Below are 24,414 nucleotides of genomic sequence, written 5' to 3' on the forward strand. Positions count from 1 at the left end.
GAAAAGTTAAAGGAAGTCTACAGTGGACAACCACATGTCTGCCACTTAGATTCCATTACTAACATTTTACCATTCTTGTCTTACTGTATTTCTTATTTTTTTTAACATTGATTTATTATTGAGAGACAGAGAGAGGCAGAGCATGAGCATAGGAGGGGCAGAGACAGGGAGAGACACAGAATCCAAAGCAGGCTCTTGGCTCTGAGCTGTCAGCACAGAGCCTGACGTGGGGCTCGAACTCACAAACGTGAGGTCATGACTTGAGTCGAAATCGGGCACTCAACCGGCTGAGCCACCCAGGCGCCCCATTGTCTTACTGTGTTTCTATCCACTGTATGCATCCCTCTATCCATCCGCTAATTCATCTAACTTTTCAATGCATTTCAAAGTTGCAGACGTCAGTACACTTGGGGGGGGGGGCGGTCCTCCATTTTAAAAAGTATTTAAAAAAAATTTTTTTTTAACGTTTATTTATTTTTAAGACAGAGAGAGACAGAGCATGAACGGGGGAGGGTCAGAGAGAGAGGGAGACACAGAATCGGAAGCAGGCTCCAGGCTCTGAGCTGTCAGCACAGAGCTCGAACCGGGGCTCGAACTCACGGACCGCGAGATCGTGACCTGAGCCGAAGTCGGACGCTCAACCCACTGAGCCACCCAGGCGCCCCTTAAAAAGTATTTTTACTGAGATATAATTCACATACCACGACATTCACCCTTTAAGCGGATGCAGTTCCCGAGTTTTCAAAATATTCACAAAATTTTTCAATCCGTCACCGCTGCGGTTTTAGACCTATGTATAATTTCGTGTTTCTCCAAACGCCCATCTGGTTGTCTGAACACCACATCTTAAAAACTCCATCTTTCTGTCAGAGGCTGAGATGTCGCCAATTGTCGCTAAATGTCCAGGTCTTGGGGGCGGGGGGGAGGGTATCTAATTCTGTTCCATTGACCTGCTTGTCCCTCTATTCTCACGTGTGAGACTTCTTTGCTAACAGCAGCCCTGGCTCTGGATGAGGCGGGAGGGGAGGTGACAGGTGGCCACGCCTCTTCGAGGCCTTTTATCCAAGAACTTTGCTTTATATGAGCTCGTCCGTCCACCGAGCTGCAAACTTTGCTCCCAGCGACTCAGAGAAAACCACCTGGGCAGGAGGAGAGGCAGCAGGAACCCCTGGGAAAGAGTGGGACCAGGCATCAGGAACACCCCATCCTAGGGTCCCCACTCTCCTCTCTCCCCAGCCCAGGGTGGGGGCCCTCCCCTCCTCTGGAAAACTCACCCTCGCTTCTGAGGACTCCTGGAGCCGGGCGAGGGAATGTCCCGTCCGGCTCTCTGCACGAAGGCACCTGCACGGTGTCGCTGAGGCACCCGGAGTTTTGGGAGGTGAGGCCCAGCGTGTCCAACACCTGCCGGGCCGTCCTCGGAATTCACCACGAGCAGCCCTTATTGCACGTGTCTGGTCATGTTCGTGTCGGCCTCAAAGGGGCTCGCTGTCTGCAGGAAGGAAGGGGAGGTAAAGAAAAGAACTCCCCTCCCGCCAGCCTAAGCTCCCAGACCCTCTCAGAATCCCAGAGTCCCACCTACCCGCGCCTCTGCGGCTGCGTCTCCAGGGCTCCCCTCGAGGCCCCGCCCCGAGAGGGCGAGTCCGCGAGAGGCCACGCCCCAAGCCACGCCCCCGCGAGAACCCACTTCTTCAGACCGAGGCCCCCCTGAGTCACCGCCCTCTTTCAGAAATGCGCTGCCCCGGCCTCTGAGCCTCTACTGTCCCTAGGCTGCTACCCCCTGCCAGAGCCCCCAACCCCGTTCGGAGCTGCCCACTCTAGCTAGGCACCCGCATGGTGACCCCCTGAGGGGAGCACTCTGCGCCCACTACCACGGAGAAGCTTCCCGTAAAGGCCTGCCTTAGAAGGCGGACGGAGGGTCCCAGCCCCAAGAGCCTTCCCTATGCAGACTCCTCCCGCCCGCTCTTGCTCAGTCCTTGATCCTTGATCGTAGAGCACCCCATGGCTCCAGAAGGCCCCCAGGCTCAGAGCCCAAGTCCTCACCTTAACCCCTGAATGTCTGCGTGTTCTCAGCCCTACCCCTGTTCCCATACACCCACTCTCCATTCCAGCTGGGGTGGTCTCACACCTTGACCCCTAGCCCCCCCCCCTCTTTCTCTTAAAAAAATCTGCCCTATTCACTGGACTGTGCCCCAGATGTCTGTCTGACCTATTAGCAGCCCCAGACGTTGGTGGCACACACACACACACACACACACGACTTTGCACCATAACTTTCAATGCCAGAACAAAGGGTCGTAGCGGGGACTTCAGCATGACAGGACAGCCCTGGCCTAGGTCTGTGGGGTCTGAGTACATTGCTAACAATATGACAGGGGTTTCTGTCAATCACCAAAGACACGTTGGTGATGATGCCTTTGCCCCTGAAGGAGGAAGCCTTGAAAGGCGGTCATTGCCAATGGGGACGAGAGGGTCTAGGTGATCCCCCCACTTCCACCCCGTAGCCCCGCCCTGATGTAGAGTCAGAGGGATGGGCAAGAGCTGGGAAGGTGGACGGGACAGCCGGGGAATGGAAGGGTTCCATTGGAAGCGGTTGGGTGGGGGAGGATCCAGAGTGGAAGAGAAAGAGACCGGCTCTTACCTGGTGACCATGTGGGGCGGGACAGTTCTAGTCATCTACAGAGAAGAGCTGGGAACCCCTGCATCTTTCTGTTTCCCATCCTGTTACCTGCCCCTCCTCGTCAAGTTCAGGCTCCTCTCCCTGCCTTCCCTGGGGAAATCTCCTCCACACCAGGTCCGGTGCTGGTGGATGCTGGCTGGGGACACTGCAGAGTGGCCAGGGCCATACACTGCCCTTAAACCCCATCCCTCCCGGCTCTGTCTCACCTGGACCACTGACATCACATTACAGGTCATAATATCCAAGAGTCTCTGGAGAAAAGCGTGGCACTAACCGGTCTTCCCTTCACTAGCCCTGCCACACTCCCATTTTTACTTCCTACCTTATTTTTCTTTTAGCATGGAACCCTTTTTTGTTTGTTTGTTTGTTTGTTTGTTTGTTTAAAGCAGCAGCTGCTATGATTTAAAATGCACACACCCTTTGATCCATCAAAAACTGCGCTTTGGGAAATGTGTTGCTTTCCAAGATACATGCGTGGGGAAACGAATATGTCCAAGGATGTTGGTTGCAACACTGTAGTGGCACAGAACAGGAAACATCCTGAATGTTCATCAGCGGTAGAATGGCTCAAATAGATACAGTGTAGCCCATGGATGGGTCACTGAGCAGCAAGTACAAAGGGTGGGTCAGGTGTTCACTGGGCCTGAACCATCCCCGAGATATATGCAGAGATACATGCAGACTGGTAAAAGGCAGGTGCATAACAGTAGGCTGCCTGCCCTCCAGATTTTATATGTGTGTGTGTATATAATATACATGTAAACACATATAATGTATGTTTCCCATATATAATATGTAACATGTAATATGTATACCATTATAAATATATAAATGTATATATACTTCCATATGCATAGAGAAAAAAACACCTACTACATTTTTTTTAGTGTATTTATTTTTTGAGAGATAGAGAGAGTGAGCAGGGGAGGGATGCAGAGGGAAAGAGAGGGAGAGAGAGAATCCCAAGCAGGCTCCTCACTGTGCAAAGCCCAAGGTGGGGTTCAAACTCACAAACCGTGAGATCATGACCCAAGCCGAAATCATGAGTGGGTTGCTTAACTGACTGAGCCACCCAGGTGCCCCATACCTACCGCGTTTTTAATTGGGGGTCACTTTGGGGTAATGAGACTAGAGAAAGGGAGATTTTCACCTTCATTTCATAAAATTCTCTGTTTGGATGCTTTGATCTGTAAATTTTTATGTAAGTATAGCAGGGGCGCCTGGGTGGCTCAGTCGGTTGAGCGTCTGACTTTGGCTCAGGTCACGATCTCACGGCTCCGTGGGTTCGAGTCCCGCATCGGGCTCTGTGCTGACAGCTCAGAGCCTGGGGCCTGCTTCCGATTCTGCGTCTCCCTCTCTCTCTGCCTCTCCCCCACTTGCACTCTGTCTCTCTCAAAATAAATAAAAGTTAAAAAAACCAGTATACCATACACACACCAAAGCGCACCAATCTTTAATGTAAAGCGTGAGCCCAAATGGTCAACGTCTCCCCATATGAAGAAACCAAGTAGTGACAATTTCCCAGATTCATCACCTCTTACGGTCATGCCCCGTGCTTCCCCTCTGGTTGACCACTGTCCTGACCTTGAACACGATCTACAATAGTTTTGTCCAGTTCTGAGTTTCATGTAAGTGGACTCACAGAGTACGTACACTTTTGTCTCTGGCTTCCTGTGTTAAACATGACGTTTCTAAGATGCGTCCGTGTTGGAGCTAGCAGACGTTCACTCCTGTCCTTTGCTATAATTTTCCACTGTGTGAACACAGCATGCTTTAGTTAATCTAACCAACTATCGATTGCCGTGCAAGTTGTGCCCGGTTTGGGGCTATCGCAAATAATCTATCTAGAAGCACTCTTTTTTTTTTTTCCTAAATGTTTATTTATTTTTGAGAGAGAGAGAGAGAACACGAGCGGGAGAGGGGCAGAGAGAGAGAGGGAGTCGTAGAATCTCCAGCAGGCTCCACGCGGTCCGTGCAAAGCCTGACGCGGGGCTCGAACCCACGAACCAAACCGTGAGATCATGACCTCGGCTGGAGTCGGACCCTCAGCGGAATGAGCTACCCAGGCGCCCCCTAGGAGAAATCTTGTGTCTTTCGGAGCCCGTGTGCACTCAGACACAACCAGGAGACAAATGGAGGGGTCAGAGTATGCAGACCTCCCATCTTCGCCATGTACTGCCAGTTTCCCCCCATCTTGCAAATGTATATGCCCACGAGCAAAGCTGAAGAATTCCCGTGGTTCCACAGCCCCACTGCACTTCGTACCATCAATAATTTTAGGGTGAATCATTTTACTGGCTGTACGGTTATATCGCGCTCTGGTTATAATTTGCAGTTCCCCAGGAAGAATAAGATTGGAAGTAAGATTGCGGTTAAAAGAAGGTTGAAAACATTTTTGCACGTTCATTGGCCACTTGGACTTCCTCTTTTGTAGAGTGCCTATTCAGATCTGGTTCCCATTTTTCAACTGGGTGGTTTACATTGTTTTTTTTTTTTTAATTTTTTAAATGTTTATTAATTTTTAAGAGAGAGACAGAGTGTGAGGGGCAGAGAGAGAGAGGGAGACACAGAATCCGAAGCAGGCTCCAGGCTCCGAGCTGTCAGCACAGAGCCCTACATGGGGCTCGAACCCACGAACGGTGAGATCACGACCTGAGCCAAAGTCAGACGCTTAACCGACTGAGCCACCCAGCTGCCCAATAAAAACAAATCCTTTTTTTAATGGTTCATTATGGGTATTTAAATATAAATACGAAACCCACTGAATCGATTACTAAATTCTCCTGGGTTTTCTACATATATGATCTTGCCATCTGCGAATAATGACAATTGTATTTCTTGCTTTCCTTGGTCTCATAAGTTTGATTTACTTTTTTTACTGTATTGCGCTGGCTAGGACCTCCCATAAAATGGTCTAGAAGAGGTCACAGCAGAAATCCTTGTATTGTTCCCAATCTCACAGAAAAAGCGCTCAACACGTCACCTTTAGGGATGATGCTAGCTGCAGGTTTTTTGAAGATTGTTTATCAGATTAAGGCAGTTTCCTTCTATTCCTAGTTTGCTTCTTAAGAAATAATGAAGGCGGGGCGCCTGGCTGGCTCAGCCGGAAGACAGTACAACTCTTGACCTCAGGGCAGAGAGTTTGAGCCCCACATTGGGCATAAAGATTACTTAAAAAATAAATAAATAAACAAGTTAGGACCATCTGGGTGGCTCAGTCGGTTAAGCGTCCACTCTTGATTCCGGCTCGGGTCATGATCTCTTGGTTTGTGAGTTTGAGCCCCACACTGGGCTCTGGGCTGACAGTGCAGAGCCTGCTTGGGATTCTCTGTCTCTCCCTCTGTGAATGAATGAATGAATGAATGAATAGATAAATAGGGGCACCTGGGTCGCTCAGTCGGTTAAGCATCAGACTTAGGTTCAGGTCATGATCTCATGGTTCATGGGTTCCAGCCCCGTATCTGGCTCTGTGTTGACAGCTCAGAGCCTGGAGCCTGCTTTGGATTCTGTGTCTCCCTCTCTCTCTGTCCCTCACCTGCCTGCTCACGCTCTGTCTCTTTTTCTCAAAAATAAACATTAAAAAAGAAACCTTTAAAAAAATTTTTTTAAATTAGTAAATAAAAACAAACTTCTCTAGTGCAACTGTATGATTCAATTTACAACATTAGGATTACGTTAAGAAAAAAAAAAAGAAGATGAAATTCCTTGAACTTTTTTATGGATTTGGATTACAGGTTGGACTTGAAGTAGCCATAAGTAGGTAGCAACCCAAGCAGACGAAAAATCAAGGCGATGACTAACTCCAGGGAGAATAAGAAGTTGTTAAAGAAAGGAAATGATCATCATCGTTCACTACACGACTTGGCCATTGCACAGTGTTTTCATATGCACAGTGATGTAGATTCTGTAGCCACATCTGTGAAATACACCGGGGGATGGGAAGCTGGAGGAGGGTGTGTGTTTGTGGTGTGGGCACGGGTGTCTGTGAACAAGAAACAATCCTCATCTTCCATTGTGGGTGATCACTAGACAGTGGCTAAAACGGACAAATCCAGATGTATACTATAAACATACTATTTATTTATTTATTTTTAATTTTTTTAAATTTATTTTTGGGACAGAGAGAGACAGAGCATGAATGGGGGAGGGGCAGAGAGAGAGGGAGACACAGAATGGGAAGCAGGCTCCAGGCTCTCAGCCGTCAGCCCAGAGCCCGACGCAGGGCTCGAACTCAAGGACCGCGAGATCGTGACCTGAACTGAAGTCGGACGCTTAACCGACTGAGCCACCCAGGCGCCCCTAAACATACTATTTAAAAGCGTGAGTTATATACATAGTTTTTAAAGGTGTAAGTGGTACCTTCTAGGGCAGTGGTTCTTAACCAGGCGTGATTTTGCTTCCCGGGGGGATATCTGGCAACATGTGATCACAAGTTCGAGCCCCACGTCAGGCTCTGTGCTGACAGCTCAGAGACTGGAGCCTGCTTCGGATTCGGCCTCCCTTCCTCTCTGCCCCTGCTCTGCTTGTGCTCTGTCTCTGTCTCTCTCAAAAATAAGTAAAACATTAATTTTTTAAAGAAAATAATAAACGCTAAAAAATTACTGGGGCAGGGGAGTCTGCTGGCTCAGTAGGTTAAGTGTCTGACCTCGGCTTGAGTCATGATCTCACAGTTCGTGGGTTCGAGCCCTGTGTCCCGCTCTGTGCTGACAGCTGGGAGCCAGGAGTCTGCTTCGGATTCTGTGTCTCCCTCTCTCTCTGCCCCATCCCCACTCATGCTGTCTCTCTCTGTCTTAAACATAAATAAAACATTAAAAAAATTATAAAAAGATAAAGAAAATATTTAACAATTTCATTTAACAAAAGGGTTCAGCAGCTGAAACTGAAGTACAAGAGGCCATGTGGCTCCCATCAGTATATGGGAATATGTGTATAGGTGATTAAGAGAAAAACCGTGGCCTCAAGAATGACCCCCCCCCCCAGCCCCAAAGAATGATCCCAAATAAAACTCTAGAAAACCACACACTACAAGGTAGCACCAAGGAATATACAAGGGCAGAAGCAGACTCAGCTTGAACAGTTGTGCGGGTTGGGCACTGCAGAAGGACTCCGCGTGGAAAGAGACATCCTTCACATACTGGAACTAATCTGCAGGTTTTTAAAAACAATTTCCAGCGGGAGGCAATCAAGTCCCTTGCTAACAAAGCTAGAGAACTGCGTGGGTTTTCCAACAGAGGGCAGCAGCCAACAGGGGCTGGGCCCTCGCTCCAGCGGCCTCAGGCTGGGGCCGTTTCTTCAAGCCGGGTGCACACTGCAGGTCACATGCCGATCAAAGAGGGGACAGTTTGCGTCACTCCAAGAGTCTCAGGGAGACCAGGTGGGGGCAGGGGGAAGGCGACCACAAGAGGGCTCCGGGTCAGAGTGCCAAGGAGGCAGTTGAGGGCAGGGCCCCCGGGGGCAGGCATGGAGACAAACCCAGTTCTCCAATCTCCTGAGCCTTCAGTCCTGCCTCAGTGGCCCCATAGATCGCCAAGTCCCGGATGAAGTCGGCCTGGAGAACTGATCTTGCCAACAAGTTGCTCTGGGAAGGGGGCAGTGGCATCCGATTCCACCCGGGCGCCCACCCCACCCCATTCCCAGGGCAGCCCCAGCCTCCGCGGGACCCTTCCCGGGCCGGGTTGCAGCGGAAGCCGCCTCTCCACGCCTCCGCCGCGGCCACGCCCCCGTCTAGCCCCACCCCCGTCCCCGCCCTTTCCCAGCCCCTCTGGCTCCGCCCCTGCCTCCTCGGCCCTGTGCCCCAACTTGCTCGGGTTTCTACCGATGAGGCTGACGCGCGTTCAGTCGCTCGTTCAGCAATTCCACAAATTACCGCGCTGACCGCGTGTCGCACAGTGTCGTCGGTGCTGTGGATGCGGAGGTGAACAACAGAGCATGCATTCGTGCAGCGTGCATTGTGGGGAACGGTAGTCCAAGTAGATGGAACAGCGAGCGCGAGGGCGCCGGTACAAAGGCTGGCAGTCTGCAGGACAGACTGGCGTCCGGCGGGCGCTGGGCGACGCCGCCGGTTGTATAGCGGCTCAGCCGGGTGGGCGAGGGACCAGATCATGGGGCCTCGAATGCCCCGGTAAGGGCTTTGGCTTTTATTGTCAGTGATATTAGAAGGCAGTAATTCGTGTTCATTCCACAGTCACTCATACATTTATAACAAGTGCGCCTGCTCTTTGGGTGGTGCTGGAGACACAGGGTGCCCACAGCAGAGCCAGTCTCTCCTCCTACCCTCCACCCTCCACTCAGAAGCCTGAGGGCTCTTTCCAAAGCACAAATACGCCCCTGCCTCTCCCGCTCAGAACCTGCCTGGACTCCCCGGGGCCCTTGGGACAAAACCACGTTCCTTACGCTGTTCCTGCGTGGTCTGGCTCTGGCCGAAGTCTTCATCTGTCACCTCCTGCCCTCTAGGGGAGGCCAGGCACAGAGGACAGTTCATCTAGCCTCCAAAGCACCCTCTGAATTTTCCTGCCTCTGGGCCTTTGCTCATACTGTTCCTTCCACCCTGGATGCCCTTCCCCTCGAAGCAGAGTTCAGAAAAATTTGCGGAACGGGCGCCAAGCAGCATTTGGGTGCATGTCTGACCCTCTCCACCTGCATGGCTGAGGGTGACGTGTTATATGGGACCGAGTGCCCGTCAGCTTTGCAGGGAGGCTGGGACACAAACACCCTAACGGCTCCACGCATTTGAGGGGTGGATGCTGTGTGATGGCGTGAAGGGCATTCACTCGGTCAGCAAACACTCGCCCAGCACCTGCTTTGTGCCTGGCCCTGTGCTAGGAGGCAGTGGCCATGACGGCCACAGCCCTGCCCTCACGGGGCTCACAGCGCAGTGGTGGGACAGCCACTTTTGGTTTGGGTCACTGCCCTTCGACCTTGGCTGCTGGTGGGGAGCCTGATCATACCGATTACAAGAGAGTTTGGCCAACATGCAGCTTGTCAGAAAAACTTGATCTACAGAGTTTCTGCTCTGGCACAGTGAAAGCCAAAGCACTTACAACGGCCTCTTGCGGGACTTTGATCATTTCCCCTTTACAAACTCCTCCCCCCCCCCCCCCCCCCCCCCCCCCGCCCCACGCCTGATGACCTCTCTTCTACTTTCTGTCTCAATGAATTTGCTTATTCTAGCTGCCTCGTGTTAAGAGCAATCATGCATATCCCTCCTTCAATATCTGGCTTATTTCGCTTAGCCTGAGGTCTTCCTTTGTTCCTGAGGCGGTTTGTGCCAGAACCTCGTTCTCCTTCAGGGCTGAATACCATTTCCCTGCGTGGCTCCGTCACCGTTACGCTTATCCGTTCATCTGTTGCTGGACGTGGGTTGGGGTGTTTTTACCTTTTGGCCTTTGTGACTGATGCCGCTGTGAACGTTTGTGTGCAAGTATCTGTTTGCGCCCCTGCTTTGAATTCCTCCGGGGCCTGCAGCTCGAAGTGGCCTTTGCTGGACCATATGCTGGTTTTCTGTGTGACTTCTTGAGGAAGCCCCACACGGGCCTCCACGGCAGCTACACCATTTTACATTCCACCTGCAATGCCCGAGGGGTGCATTTTTTCACACCCCTGCCAACATTTGTTATTTTTTTGTTGTTGTTTTTTTTTTCATTTGTTTTAATGTTTATTTATTTTTGAGGGAGAGAGAGAGACAGCAAGTGTGTGCAAGAGCAGGGGAGGGGCAGAGAGAGAGGGAGACAGAGGATCTGAAGCAGGCTCTGTGCTGAGAGCAGAGAGCCTGATGCCGGGATCGAACTAGGGAACTGCGAGATCATGAGCTGAGCCGAAGTCAGATATGCTTAAGGAACTGAACCACCCAGGTACCCCTGTTTTGTTTTTTTTTTAATGGTTATTTATTTTTGAGAGAGAGAGAGAGAGAGAGGAAATGTGCGAGCGGCGGAGGGGCAGAGAGAGAGGGAGACGCAAAATCTGAAGCAGGATCCAGGCTCTGAGCTGTCAGCACAGAGCCCAACGTGGGGCTAGAACTTACTAACCTAGAACTCACAAACCCGGGAGATCATGACTTGAGCTGAAGTCAGACTCTTAACTGAGCCACCCAGGCGCCCCTTGTTGTTTTTAATAGCCATCCTAGTGGATGTGAAGTGGTATCCCATTGTGCTTTGTTTTTTAAGATTTTAAGTAATCTCTCCATCCAAGGCGGGGGCTCAAACTCACAACCCTGAGATGGAGTCGAGTGCTCCCGCAGACTGAGCCAGCCACGCTCCCCTCCATTGTGCTTTGGATTAGCATTTCCCTAATGAGCACCTTTTCATGGGCTGGTGGGCCATTCGTGTATTTTCTTTGGAGAAATGTCTGTTCAAGTATTTTGCCCATATTTGAATTGGGTTGCTTTTTGTTGTCGAGTTGTAGGAGTTCTTTATATATTCTGGATACTAATCCCCTACCAAGTATATGACTTGTGAATACTTTCTTCTATTCTGCGGGTTGCCTTTTCACTCTGTTGATGGTGTCCTTTGATGCACAAAAGGTTTTAATTTTGATAAAGGCCGATTATCTATTTTTTGTTGTTGCCTGTGCTTTTGGTGTCCCATCTGAAATCCCTACAAAATCCAATGTCATGAAGATCTCTCCCTCCATGTTTTTTTTTTTTTAAACTATGATTTTTCTCCTGTCTTCACAATAATTCTTCTAAGAGTTGTGGAGTGTTAGTTATGTTAGGTCCTTGACTCATTTTTTGTATGTAGTAGATAGTAAGGGACCGACTTCGTTTTTGTTTGTTTTCCGTATGAACACCCAGTGTTCCCAGCACCATTTGCTGAAAAGACCACCCTTTCCCTGTTGAATGCTTTTGGCACCCCTGTAGAAAATAATCAGCCATAAGGGCACCTGGCTGGCTCAGTCGGAGGAGCATGTGACTCTTGATCTTGGGGTCATGAGTTTGAGCCCCACATTAAGTAGAGATTACGTAAACAAATCTTAAAAAAAAAAAAAAAAAAAAGAATTGACCATTGTTAAAAAACATTTCTTTCTGATACTCCCGTGAATGTGAAATTAAAAATTAACAAATGTCTACACCTTTTCTCCCATTAACCTGCCTGTGTTCAGTTTATTTTCCAGACCCAGCCATTGAACGTAGGAGGGTAGGACGGAAGTCTTTTCTCTCCTCTGGTTCTGGCAACAACGATGGGGTATCATGGCCTGGAACCTTCTGCCCACTCCAGAGGCTGCCACTGAGAGACCCTGGGGCCTGGCAAGGCAGAGAAGGTAAGCATTCTTTTCGGTCTCCTGGATCTCTGCACAGGGTCACGAAGCCAAGTCATACAAACCTCTGCCATCTCTTTGCTTCCTAAATATACATTAGCCGAGAAAAACATTTGTGTGAGGGACGCCTGGGTGGCTCAGTCGGTTAAGCATCCAACTCGGGCTCAGGTCGCCATCTCACGGTTTGTGAGCTCGAGCCCCGCATCCGGCTCTCTGCTGTCAGCTCAGAGCCTGCTTTGGATCCTGTCTCCCTCTCTCTGCCCCTCCCCTGCTCACGCTCTGTCTCTCTCAAAAATAAATAAACATTAAAAAAAAATTGCGTGAACTAGTTCTTTGGGTATAGCGACTTCTGTGATTACTGTCTGAGTGCGATTGATGTGTCCTGATCCTTTCCCTTCCGGAGATGGTTTTCTGCCTCTGTCTCCTGTGCTGTTTATCATACGGAAAATCACAGGGGAGGACAAAGGCACGGGTCCTACAAGCCCAATGCTCAAGCTGGCCTCACAGCCTGGCGAGTTTGCGGGTTTCACCCTACTGGCGTCTCCCTGGACACACTTTGCTGAAATTCTCCTCTCCCTCCCCCAAATCTGGCCTCACCTCCTCAGCAAATTCATTTAATCCCTAAAACGCCTCTGACTTACCCAGAAAATCCCTCAAACACCCAGCTGCCAGAATTAACTTTCCTTTTCCTGCAAAGGTTCCAGAAAGCACTCTGGCCTGATGTCTAGGCCCAGGGGACACAGGTTACTTCCGTAAATGCTGATGGAGAGGAAGATAATTTGGCAGAGGCTCCGGAGGGAAGGGAACACGGGTCCTTGCTGCCCAACACCTCCTCCTACTTCCCAGGGCTCTGTAATCAAACCCATCAGCTTCGGGCCTTCCCACGCAATGCACTTCCTGAGTGCATTCTGGACCCCCACTGAACGTAGCTTCTGGCCCCTGGACAGCAGCAGACCATTCATTCATTCATTCATTCACTATTTATTTATTTTGAGAGAGGGAAGGAGGGAGGGGGAGGGAGTGAGGGGGGGAGAGAGAGAGAGATTGAGAGAGAGAGAGAGAGAGAGAGAGAGAGAGGGGGGGGGGAATCCCAAGCAGGCTCCTTGCCATCAGCACAGAGCCCAACTCAGGGCTCGAACTCATGAACCCCGAGATCATGACCTGACCCGAAATCAAGAGTCAGGCGCTTGACTGAGCCACCCAGGTGCCCCTCTCTCAATATAAACTTAAAAAGGGGCACCTGGGTGGCTCAGTCGGTTGAGCGTCCGACTTCAGCTCAGGTCATGATCTCGCAGTTTGTGAGTTCGAGCCCCGCGTCGGGCTCTGTGCTGACCGCTCAGAGCCTGGAGCCTGCTTTGGATTCTGCGTCTTCTCCTGTCTCTGCCCCTCCCATGCTCATGCTCCGTCTCTCTCTCTCTCTGTCTCTCAATAATAAACATTAAAAAAAAAAAAAGATAAACTTAAAAATTTTTCACCTTCTTCTGTTAAATAGTTTACGCTCCCTTCGAACTCAGGGCCTTTGCACATGCTTCCCAAGCCCCCCTCCCCCGCGCCAGCCATTCTGCTCCACTTCCTCCAGTCTCACTTGCTTATACCTTCAGGGCTCAGCTCAACCTCCCCGCATCACTTCCTGGGGAAGCCATGTGACCTCCCCTCATCTGCCCAGACAAGGTCAGAGGGATCTCGGTTATGCCCTCACAAAACGCCTGTACTTCTTTCCGGCACTAATCACAGTGACAGAAAACTTACCGCTGAAGTATAAATTGCAATTATTGAATCTATCCACTTATTTAGGAGAGTATTTTATTAATGTCGCCCTCCCCCAGTGGACTGAGCTCTGTGAGGGCTTGGACCAGCTCTGGTGCCCCTGGTGTCCCGCGCAGGACAGGCACAGGGCAGGTGCTCAGTAACGGTGTGCTGAATTAACAAAATATGAATAAATGCAGCCCGGGGAAAAATACAAGGCATCCCGATTTCCTGGCGACAGCTTCCCCCTCAATAGGCCAGAAGTGAAAGCTCTCTCAGAACCCTCATTCTCAAGAGAAATCACCAATGAACCTAGCCCAGCTTAGAGGGGGAGCCAGGACAAATTCTCCACATCAGTAAATGTTTTGAGTTGTTTTTTTAGTGTTTTATTTGAGACAGAGCATGAGCAGGGGAAGGGCAGAGAGAGAGGGAGACACAGAATCCGAAGCAGGCTCCAGCAGAGAGCCCGACGCGGGGCTCGAACTCACAGACCGCGAGATCACGACCTGAGCCGAAGTCGGACGCTCAACCGACTGAGCCACCCAGGCGCCCCAATGTTTTGAGTTTTAATAGGACAGGCACAGAGTACTCTTTTTCACTTCTCTATCCCGGGGGGGGGGGGGGGGGCGCAGCTGCAGGTTGGGATTAAAAAGTAGGGGAGGGGGATACGTGTGAAGGGGACACAGGGACCAGAGCTGGGCGCACAAGAGAGAGCAGAGAGTCTGCGAGCCCCAGACCCGGAGCCGAGCCAGAAATCCAAATCCCTGGGGCCTCCAGGGACCAACACAGTAAGCAAACACCCAGTGTGTGGTCTTCATGTACCCAAAGTTCCCCAAGCAAGCCTGTATTGGGCGCTAAGTGCCTGAAGGGCGCCACTGTGAGCCTGGAGAGTCAGGAGGAGACGCATGTTGCAGCTAGAGCTTGGACAGAAAAGGCCACCTTGGCTTGGAGAGTAAGGAGGACATACCAACTTGGTCTGGAGGATCTGGGGAGATGCCCTCTCAGGCCTGGAAAACTGGAAGGACTCCCTTGGGGCAAGGCGGGCCTCATTTGGGGCCATGGGGTGGGGGGGCTATGGAGCTCAAGATCAGGTAGGTAGTATAAATAAAATGGGAAAAGCAAAAGCAGCTCTTCTGAAAAAGTAAAAAAGGAAAAGCAACAGCAGCTAATCCTAAGGGTACAGCTGGATTCAGGAAACAAGATGGGGCGCAGAGGGTGGAACCAAGCCCAAGGACTGGAAGCGAGGAGACGGCAGAGGACGAACTAGGACGGGGAACCAGGGCCGAGCCTGAGGAGCAGAAAAAGGACCCAGGCTGTGGGGACAAAATTCCAGAAGTGGTTCTAGGACCAGAGGCAGAGACAAGGGAGTGAAGGAAGATGCCATGGAACCTGCACCAGATTCTGGGGCTCCTATGCGAAGAAGCAAGACCAGGCCCTGTGAGCAGAAACCAAACTCGAGAAAGGCAGAGCGCAAGAAAAGGTGAAGCAAGGTGAGACCCCGGGATGGAGAAAGATCAAGGAGCGACTAGTTACCCAAGGGCTGGAGCCAAGCCTCAGCGACGGGCTCGGAACCAGGGAGCAGTGATGGGGACAGGACGGGGTGGGGAGGAACCTAGGCTAGAGGTGGGGCGGGGCTGCACAATATTACCCGCCCCCTCTACACACACAGAGCGTTATCCTGGGGGCAAAACAGCAAGATGGGAAGGGGACTACACAGGATACAGAGCCAGGTCCCGGAGGCCCCAAGGACCACCCCCAGGACGCAGAGTCAGGCGGGGTTACGGCTAAGCTCGCGGTCCCTGATCTTGCTCAGGCTCAGTCCCCGGCACGCCGCGGATGTCGGGCAGCAGGCGGCAGCCGGCCACGATGTCCAGGCGCTCCGCCAGCGCGCAGAGGTCTCCCCGCGCCAGGCGCACGCTGTGGGCGGCCGCCAACCCTGCCGCCTGGGCGGCCGCAAGTCTACTGGCCAGGGCGGCCACATCGCGGCCGGCGCGGCGGTACACGCCGCTCACCGCGGCCGCCACGTCGTGGTCCAGCCGCGCCTGGCTCTCGGCCAGCCGGAGCTGCAGCAGCGTGCGCGCGGGGGCTGGCGCCGGCGTCTCCTCGGTCCCCCAGGTCTCCCCGGCCCTTTCCCGCTGCACCACGAGCGGAGGCAGGTCCCCCGGCGCGGCCTTCGGCTCCGAGTCCGAGTCGGTCTCCGCGGCCTCCCCGGCCACCCGCAGCCCCGTAGGGCGGCCGCGCGTCGGGCCCGAGGGGCCCAGGTACAGCTCCTCCTCCTCCGACGAGGACGCTGAGAGCTCCGAATCCGTCTCGGCCGCCTCCCCCGGCACCACCGTCTCGGGCCTCCGCGGCGGCCTCCGCCGACGACCCTGGGACGCCATGGGGCCGAACTAGGGAGAAGAGGGGCGAAGGGACGGCATGAGAGGCACCTGGCGGTGGTTTAAGAGTGCAGGTTCTGGATTCCCACCCCTTTCACTGACTAGCTTAGCGATTTTTGGCGATCTGCTTCCCCTGCCTGGGCCTCAGTTTCCTCTTCGGTAAACGGGCTCGTCATCCCTGCTGCCAGAGATAATGAGAGCTACTGGACCCCACCCTCTTTGTGTCCTGACAGGGAAACCGAGGACCAGATGGATGAAGGCTCGGAGGCCCGAGCTTCCAGAGTCGTAAACCTAGCTGTTTCCGATTTTGCCTCCTAGAGGCCACACCCTCCAACCTGTCCTCCAAGCCGGTGTCAGATCCGGAAGCACACGAGCTGCTGAGCGGCTCAGGGACCAGCGCCAGGGTCACAGAAAGAAGGACAACCCAGGGGGACTTTGGGTGGGGGGTAGCGTACACTAGTGGGGGCGCGGGGAAGGGCCGACACGGAAGGCCATACCTGATTACCGAAGCTCGGAGCCTGGAAGATCCGCTACGCGGCCGAAGTGCCCCGCCTTCACCGAGGGAGCCCCAACCAATAGGGAAGCGGATAGAGCGGGCATGGCGGCCAAACACGTGGGCCACCCGCCTACCAACCAGGAAGCAAACCCTCAAAACCAGCGGCGGGCGGGTACAAAGCCACGTGAGGAGAGGTACGACCAATAGGAAGTCGGCTGGGCTGGCGCTTCCGGGTTGTGCTGCGCGGCGAGTGGACAAATAAAAATTTTTTAAAACGAGGTTTGCCGCCTGAGACGACTGATTCGGCCAATGGCGATGCTCGAAAACCCGGAAACCGACAGGAGACGAGGAGAAGGGCGGAGATGCTGTCACGTGCGGCCAATGAGACTAGGCCCTCCCTCTAAGTGCCCCGGGTTCACGCGCGCACCATGTGAGCCCGGAAGGCGGGGTTTAGGCCGCAGCACCGAGGGAGGTGGGAGTAGGCGGGCTCGCGCCTAGGTGCCGGAGGCGGGGCTTATCCAGCTGGGCCAATGAACGCACGAAGCGCTGGACGGTCGTTGGGCGCGAGGCCGGCGCATGGCGGACGCGGCGCTGTTCGAGTTTCTGCACATGGAGATGGTGGCGGAGCTGTGGGCGCACCACTCCGACCCTGGCCCTGGGGTGAGCGCCGGGTCCCGGGGGAAGGAGGCGCGGGCCGCGACGGAAAGGCCGGGTCTACGTCCAGGGGAGCACGGAGGGCGGTTCAACGTCCGGGGTGCAACCCCGGCCCCGCCCCTGCCTCGCTGGGCGCTGGCTCCCTCGTCTGTAAAGTGGGGACTTTTGAAGGGCCGGCCTCGCGGTTACTGCCAAAAGTGAGCGACGAAGCTCCGGGCAAAGCTTAGCTCAAGGCCTAGCACAGAGTCAGGACTTGCTGCCTGGGTTGAATCCCATCCGCTCCCCTCACTAGGAATCAGTCCCTGTGTGCCTCAGTTTCCTCCTTAGTTAAATGGGCATTATAACAGTACCTCAGTCTCAGAGACCTTTACTCGTCCAACAGGCACTTATTAGGCACCTACTCTATTCCAGACACGGTCTCCCTGTCCTTGCGAAACGTAACATTTTAGTAGGGTTGTCAAACAAAAATATGCCACTGGCTAGTGAGAAGTGCGATAAAGAAAATTTCCGTAGGAAAAAAAAAAGAAAAAAAACCTTCCGTAGAGTCGTGAAAAGAATACGGATGGAGTGATTGATGGCGGAGGAAGGCCTTTCTGAGGAACAGAGTGTAGGAAGCAAGCCCTGTGGTTGGGGGGGCGGGGGAGCATTCCAGAAGAAGGAACAACAGAGGCAAAGCCCTGAGGTAGGAGCGTGCTTGGCATCTTGGCAGTTGGTTCCTAGGAAGAACAAATGAACTCAAACTTTAAAGCCTTTCGTGCGATGTCTGGCACCTAATCAGGTCCCCCAGAACGTGGGAGCTCCTGTTCTAAAAATCTCTTCCCAGGAAGAAAGGGTGAGGGAGAGATTAGGTGCTTGATAAATGAATGCTGTGATTGCTTTTCATTATTATTGTTAGTATATGATGTTGGTCCATACGCAAGGCGCTTTTTCTGGCTTAGGTTTTCTGGTTTAGGAGCCTCAGGGAAAGTGTTGCTTACAGTGGCAACATAGTTTCTTTTGGGTTCACATTCCCCGGGTTTCATCTAAAACTTAACAAGTGTCAGGCCCTGGGGGAGGCTCTGGGAATTAGTGAACTGTACAAAAACTCTTGGCCCTGCTGGAGCTTATGTTGGGGGGGGGGTACGCAGATAAATAAGGTACATGGATAAAGTACAGTACGTTAAGGACATGCTATGAGACAGAGAGCACGGGAGAGGGATTGCGCATTGACCTGTGTGTCGGAGAGAGGGGTTTGCAGCATCTCCTGTCCATCCTGGCTTTGAAGCCGAGACCCCAGGTGTCCCGGACATCAGCCTTTCCTCCCTCACCGCCAGCCCTCAACCAGGCCCTGCCCGTTCTCCTCCCTGAATATGGTGTCCCACCTCTGCCCTAGGCCGGCCTCCTCCCTCCTCTCTCTGCTCATTTCACCTGTCACATCTTCGCTGCTCATTTCACCTGTCACATCTTCGCTGCGTTCACACCCATTAATCTTTCACACCTTGGCTCAAATGCCCCTTCCTCAGGGAAGCGTTCCCTGAGCCCCGGCTCGAAGCCAGGTGTCCTCGTTGTGATCTTGCAGCCCCCTCCCCTTTGCCCGTGGCCGCCCCGTCCCGCGCGAGTGTGTGTCTGAACGAGGGATCGGGAAGATCCTTTGATTCACGTCCGCACCCCCTCCCCCCACCAGACTGTGTGCCGTGAAGGCGAGGCCCGGGTCTGTGTTGATCACACGGTGGGGGCCTGTGCGCACAGTAGGTCTCGGGCGTGGCTTTGTGGAAGCAGACGCCGCCCCTGTGCTGTGGAGGGCTGGGCTGGGCATCGGGGCTCCGTAATCGTGGTAGCACCTGCCGCAAATGAGACGTGCCCTCATGGGCTTCACGCTCCTGGTTTCATTTGATCCTCCTGTCAACCCACAGAGGTCAGCACAATCCTCCCCACTTTGTAGGCTTTGTGGACGAAGACACACAGGCTTTGATGGACGGACTGCTCGCTCTCAAGTGGCAGAGTGAGGAATGCAGAACTACGCCTCCCGCCTCCAAAGCCTGTGCTGTAAACGCTGGCCCGCATTTCCCGGCGTGTCTTCCCTCACGCTCGCCAGGAGGATTTTAATGGGTTTCTGTGGTCGAGCAGGTGTGGGAAATATTGGGGTTACTCAGGGGTGCTCACCACGGGCTTTCAAAGCACATCAACGTGCCAGAGACCCCGCTGCCCCAGGAAGTCCCATGCCGGGGTCCTGCCCCACAGCTCCAGGGTGATTCCTGGGTGCAGCCCTTCCTCTTCCACTCCCGGTCCTTCCTCCGTCTTCCTCTTTCTGTTCCTTCTCTCTGGTCCAACACGTGTCCTGTCTGAACCAGATGCAGGCCTCCTGTCGGGTACTTCTGGTGTCCCCAGTACAGTATTTTGTCAGAGTTTGTCCCCAGAACAGCCTTGCGAAGCCGACCTTATCGTCCCATTTTCCAGAGGAGGGACTGAGGCGCCAGAGGGGTATCTCCCAGGGTGCACAGCAGCGATAATCAGAGGGGAAATCAGGACTCAGGCTTCTGGCTCCAGAACTTGTCTGTGGCTTCAGGTCTGTCCCTTCCGGCAGCCGCCGAGTTCCTTGAGCACAGGGATGGTGGCTCGTTCATCTGTCCCCGCAGCACATACGCCCAGGAGCTCTGGGGCTCCCCACATCCTGCCTGGTATGGTGGTTACCTGGGACTGTTGAATGGGTTTTTCTGGATGGTTACAGGTGGAATGGAAGACCAGCCAGAGGAGCCAGGAGGTCAAAGGGCCTTTGTTATCAAAGCAGGAAAAACTTGGGGAGGAAGAGGTCCCTGTGGTTTCTCCACCCCAGCAGCTTTGAAGATAAGGGGGGCCTGGGGCAAAGGAGTTAATGCCTCTGCACACCAAGGAGCCTCGGTCACCTACCTCTGTGAGCCCTGGCGGCAGCCCAGGAGCGATCCTGCTGGGCCAGACCTGCCTCCACCAAGGCCCAGTGAGTGCCCACGCCAGCCTGGGCACCTGGGATGGGTGTACCAGCTCCCAGATGGACCCCTGCCCTCAGCAGGAGCCTGGGTTCCTGGCACAGCGGCCCCCTGGGGGCAGAGCCCTGGAGGAGGCGCAGTGCACTTGAGGCCAGGGAGCCCGTGGTGGGAGCTAGGGCTCTGTCCTGAGAGTGGTGGGAGCCATAGAAGGTTTAAGCTGAGGTGTGGGGGTGTTCGGATTTACTTTTTAGACGGGCCTCCTCAGCCATGTGAATGAACCTGAATGGACATGCAGCCAACTGGCTGCTGCAGGGGCCCAGAGCAGAGGCAGGCGCTCAGCCTGGGGTGGCAGGAATTAGGGGGAGAAGGTGGGATCTGGGGGTGTTTGGGGCTGCCCGGGTGGATCCGGGAGGCGTGTCGGCTCTCTGCGCTTGCTCATTCTTACTCCCCGGCTCCCTCCGAACACTTCTGGGCCCTCTGGGGCCATTCACCTGGGGAAAGCGAGAACTTTCCCTGTCCCTGCGCCCTTCTGGAGGTGGGAGCCGGGGCTGCTCCGTCCCAGGTCCCCCCGCCAGGGCGGGCATAGAGGGCCGTGGGCCCGGTGGTGGTGAGCCTCACAGATCACTGAGGGGCACAGCAGGAGAGACTGGAGGGAGCCCAGCACAGGGCCCCCACCAACTCCCTCCCTTCAGCCCAGGGTGTTCTCTGGGAGTCAAGTGCTCAGCATGTGTGTGTGGGGGGGGTTGTGGAGTGGCCTGGTTTGCTCGCTTTCCCGCCATCCTCCTTGGAGCTCCGTGGCCCTCGTCAGTCTGGACACTTGGACCTTCCTCCAGCCGAGCACCTTCTTCTCTGTTGTCTCTGATTCTTCTTCCGCATTGTTCCTCCGTGTCTTCTCGGCTCTCGGATGAACGTTGGACGTTCTGGGTCCCTTCCACGTGTCTTACATCTTTTCTCTCGTTTTTCTCTACCTCGTGTGCTTTCCTTGACGATCCGGGAGGCTTTATCCACCTTACACGTTGGTCTGTTTTTCAGCTCCCTCGTCAACAGATGTTTATTTTAGCTGCCCCCCTTTCCCTTTCCAAGAGCTTCCCCTCTGTCTGTTGCCCCTTCCTCCCGGCTCCCCCCGTGCTGTTGGGGGGAGCGCCTTCTCGAAGGGGTCCCCCCTGCCCCTGCATTATGTCATTTCCTGTCAGTGGGTTGTTGTGCAAATCGCCCAGAAATGCCCTGGCTCTGGGCTGGGCCAGGTGGCTGCGAGTCCCCGCCTTGTCTTTCTCAAGAATGACAAATCCCTAGGGGCGTCTGGGTGGCTCAGTCGGTTTAGCAGCCGACCGGTCACGGTCTCATGGTTCGTGGCTTTGGGCCTCGTGTCGGGCTCTGTGCTGTAAAAGCAAAGCTCGCTTTGGCTCCTGTGTCCCGCCCCCCTCCACCCTCTCTCTCTCGGCCCCTTCCCTGCTCTCTCTCAAAGATAAATAAAGGTTAAAAAAAAAAAAAAAAAAGAATGATAAACCCCTAATCCCTGACGAGCTCTTGGGAGGACCGAGGGAGGCAGGTATGGTAGACAGGCGAGGCTTCTGTCTCTTCCTCCTCCGCCCTCTCTTCTCTGCCACCTGCTCATCCTCGGCCCTGCCCTCCCACCACCCGTCTCCCCTCCCTTTTCTGTTGTTCCTGGACCCACCACCCAGCCTTTCCAGTTCACCAGATGCGTAATCGGCCCCTAGCGAGGGCTGACTACGGTGGTGCCAGCAGTAACGACGGCTGGGGCTGGGGCTGAGCCGTTGGAGACTGCCGGCCACATCGCTGTCGTGAGGTGAGGCCTGCCATCAGCCCCATCTCCCGCACGGGGAAACTGAGGCCTGGAACCATTAGATAGCTTGCCCAAGGTCACTAAGCAGGACTTGAACCCAGGCAGTCTGAAGTTCACTGAGGGGGAAGCCTGAACGTATGCAGACCTTTCCAGATCCTTACCCCTGCCACACACACCCCCCCGCCTCCCTGGCCTGGTTGAGGACCCTGCTGACTCTCTGGCTGTCCCCTCTCAGGACTGCTGTCCTGGAGGCTGTGACCTGGGCTTGGGTGCCACCCCACTGCCTTCCCTGCTTAACTCCTCTTCCTTCAGACTTGACCCCGTGCAGCCCTCAAGGAGCGCATCTCTTCTCCCTGGGGCCTCGAGGCTGTAACCGCGCCATTAGTTCCTGTGTGTTCCGTCCCAGGGACGGTGGTGTCCTCTCCTGCCGTGCCCGCCCCAGCCTGGTCCGCAGGACCCTCCCCGCTCCCACCCCTCGCCACTGTCCCCCGCCCTCGTGGCCTGAGCTGCACCCCCCATCCCTTTACCCGCCTCCTTGCCTTTGCGCACAGCCTCCCCTTCCCGGCCCCCTCCTCTGAAAAGCACCCTGGGGCCCCTCCCCGGGGAGCTGGCTCTGCCCTGCCGGCTCCCCTGCATGTGGGGTGCCCATCGCCTGGGCCCCCGTCGTCGCACCAGGCACAGTGGCCAGCTCCTCGAGGCCACCAGGAAATGTTTGTGGAGTGAATGGGGAAGTGTGTCCCCCCCTCCCCCGCATGCTAGGAAGTCCTCAGGGACACATGTGCTCGTCAGAATGGAGCCTGGCCTGCCTCTTTAAGGCGCTCACCTATGGAAGGGGGGGACAGGGAGCACAGCCCCTTCCTGGGGTTTTCCTCCCGCCAGGGGCTGGTCACCCAGGTTGACAGACTCACCCAGGTTGAGTGACAAGGACAGTAACATTCACTAAGCCCGACTGGGACCACTCTTAGCCTGCATTTACTAACTCCTGTTATCCTCCTAAGGACGCTGGGAGGTAGCACTGTTGACAGGGTCCTCTGTTTGCCCGTGAGGAAACTGAGGCCCAGGGCAGTTAGCCCCCACCCAGCTCCCCAGCTGGCAGGTAGGTGTCGGGCTGATCTGGCCGTGGACCCTGCACTCAGCCACTGGTCACACGTCCCCTCCCTGTCTCACACACCTGAGCTCATCTGTGCAGGTGCCTGCCTTGGCGGTCAGACCCCTCCCCGCTCACTCACCTGCTGTGCCCGAGGAAACCAGAGGAGCCCCCATGGCAGGAGCAGAGAGCCGGCCGGCCGGCGTCGGCCACCAGGAAGCTGTGTCGTCACCAGGGTCGTTTCCTGCAGGAGGAGCGTGGAATGGCGGGCGAGGGCCTAGGGGCCAGGGGCCTGGCAGAGAAGAGGGGTGCCTTGCCCAGAACCGCAGGCAACCTCTGCTCGGGGCGGGGGGGGGGGGGGGGGGGGGGGGAAGCGCAGCCCTTGCCACCTTACTGAGGCCGGGACAGCTGTGGGTGTCGTCCTGGCCACCCCCCCGCCCCACCTGGCCATCTGGGCTTGGGAGCCGGACCCGCTCAGGTTTGAAAGATGGCCCCATGGCTGAGGTGCCTGTTACCTAACCCTCGAAGCCCCGCTTTCCAGGCGTGAAATACAGCCTACCTTACGGGGTGGTGAAAATTCAACAGGAGGTTCGCACAAAGCGCCCGGCACACAGCGTGTGCGCTAACCCCGATGGCTCACCTTGTTCAGCCTCTGTTTCCCAAGGGCCTCCCACATGCCAAGGCCAGTGTTGGCTGCTGAAGGTCAGCCCGGGTCCCCACGCCACAGACTGGTCAGCGCTGGGATCGAGTACCCAACCTGCCGGGAGGGCAGGACAGGAGGCCTCCGGGAGTTGGGGGAGGTAACAGTGAGTGGGCGGAGTGGCCCCTCTGCTGGACTAAGGGAAGCTGTCAGGGCACAGGGCAGAGGGTGATGGAGGGACAGCAGGGTCCCAGAAGGCTGTTGAAACCTGCTGAGGCCAGGACATTGTCCCAGAGCCGGATCTCAGCAGGGAAATCCTATCCACCATGGGAAAGGCTCCAGTGATGGCCCATCAGGCCCAGAAAGGAGGCTGGAAGTCGCTCCCGGGGGAGGGTGGTGGCCGGAGGAAGGGAGGGACTCAGGCCTGGCGACTGCCGCTTCCCTCCCAGGGAAGGCTCGTGCCTGGGCTCCGCACCCCCCCCTCTTGACCCTGCTCCGCCAGATTTTCTCTAGGGAGCACCGCACCTCACTCTATGCTGTCCTGGTATTTCTGATGCCCCCCACCTGCGCCTCTGCCCCTCCCGCCGAGGGACACTGGCCTGAGCTCTGGAGTGCCACGTGGCCACCACTGCCTTCCCTGAGCACCCAAGGGAATCTCTCCCATCCCTGAGCCCTTGCGTGTCTCTCCCAGGGGTCTCAGCTGATTTTTTTTTTTTTTTTTTTTTTTTTTTTTTTTTT

General features: G+C 54.7%; 3 protein-coding genes and 1 long non-coding RNA gene across 5 annotated transcripts in view; 2 read left to right on the top strand and 2 right to left on the bottom strand.

Annotated features, from left to right (window-relative positions):
* Positions 1 to 448: 448 nt before the first annotated feature.
* LOC125915185 (uncharacterized) lies at positions 449 to 2,935 on the bottom strand. Its single transcript, XR_007455599.1, has 3 exons — positions 2,639 to 2,935; positions 1,275 to 1,489; positions 449 to 1,168 (listed from the first exon to the last, which is right to left on the bottom strand). It is a non-coding gene; the product is annotated as an uncharacterized LOC125915185 (long non-coding RNA).
* Positions 2,936 to 14,285: 11,350 nt separating this feature from the next.
* BLOC1S3 (biogenesis of lysosomal organelles complex 1 subunit 3) lies at positions 14,286 to 16,703 on the bottom strand. Its single transcript, XM_049620864.1, has 2 exons — positions 16,551 to 16,703; positions 14,286 to 16,065 (listed from the first exon to the last, which is right to left on the bottom strand). Exon 2 carries the CDS (start codon positions 16,054 to 16,056, stop codon positions 15,460 to 15,462), a length of 597 nt encoding a protein of 198 aa, XP_049476821.1. The 5' UTR covers positions 16,057 to 16,065; positions 16,551 to 16,703; the 3' UTR covers positions 14,286 to 15,459.
* A 370-nt stretch (positions 16,704 to 17,073) lies between these two features.
* TRAPPC6A (trafficking protein particle complex subunit 6A) overlaps positions 17,074 to 24,414 on the top strand; it is a 10,790-nt gene continuing 3,449 nt past the window's right edge. The window contains exon 1 of one of the 2 annotated variants that reach the window (XM_049620866.1): positions 17,074 to 17,209. In XM_049620866.1, the coding sequence (XP_049476823.1) occupies positions 17,126 to 17,209 (84 nt within the window). In that variant the 5' untranslated portion in view covers positions 17,074 to 17,125. The remainder of the gene's footprint in view (positions 17,210 to 24,414) is intronic. The other variant, XM_049620865.1, reaches the window with a different exon arrangement.
* LOC125915176 (uncharacterized) lies at positions 19,451 to 23,380 on the top strand. Its single transcript, XM_049620861.1, has 2 exons — positions 19,451 to 23,045; positions 23,139 to 23,380. Exon 1 carries the CDS (start codon positions 20,419 to 20,421, stop codon positions 21,436 to 21,438), a length of 1,020 nt encoding a protein of 339 aa, XP_049476818.1. The 5' UTR covers positions 19,451 to 20,418; the 3' UTR covers positions 21,439 to 23,045; positions 23,139 to 23,380.

This window comes from Panthera uncia (genome assembly GCF_023721935.1).
Source record: "Panthera uncia isolate 11264 chromosome E2 unlocalized genomic scaffold, Puncia_PCG_1.0 HiC_scaffold_19, whole genome shotgun sequence".
NCBI classification, from domain to species: Eukaryota; Metazoa; Chordata; class Mammalia; order Carnivora; family Felidae; genus Panthera; species Panthera uncia.

Bases quoted from the DNA above. Each gene is read 5' to 3' on its own strand.
- BLOC1S3 (XM_049620864.1), bottom strand. From the start codon at position 16,056: ATGGCGTCCCAGGGTCGTCGGCGGAGGCCGCCGCGGAGGCCCGAGACG.
- LOC125915176 (XM_049620861.1), top strand. From the start codon at position 20,419: ATGAACCTGAATGGACATGCAGCCAACTGGCTGCTGCAGGGGCCCAGA.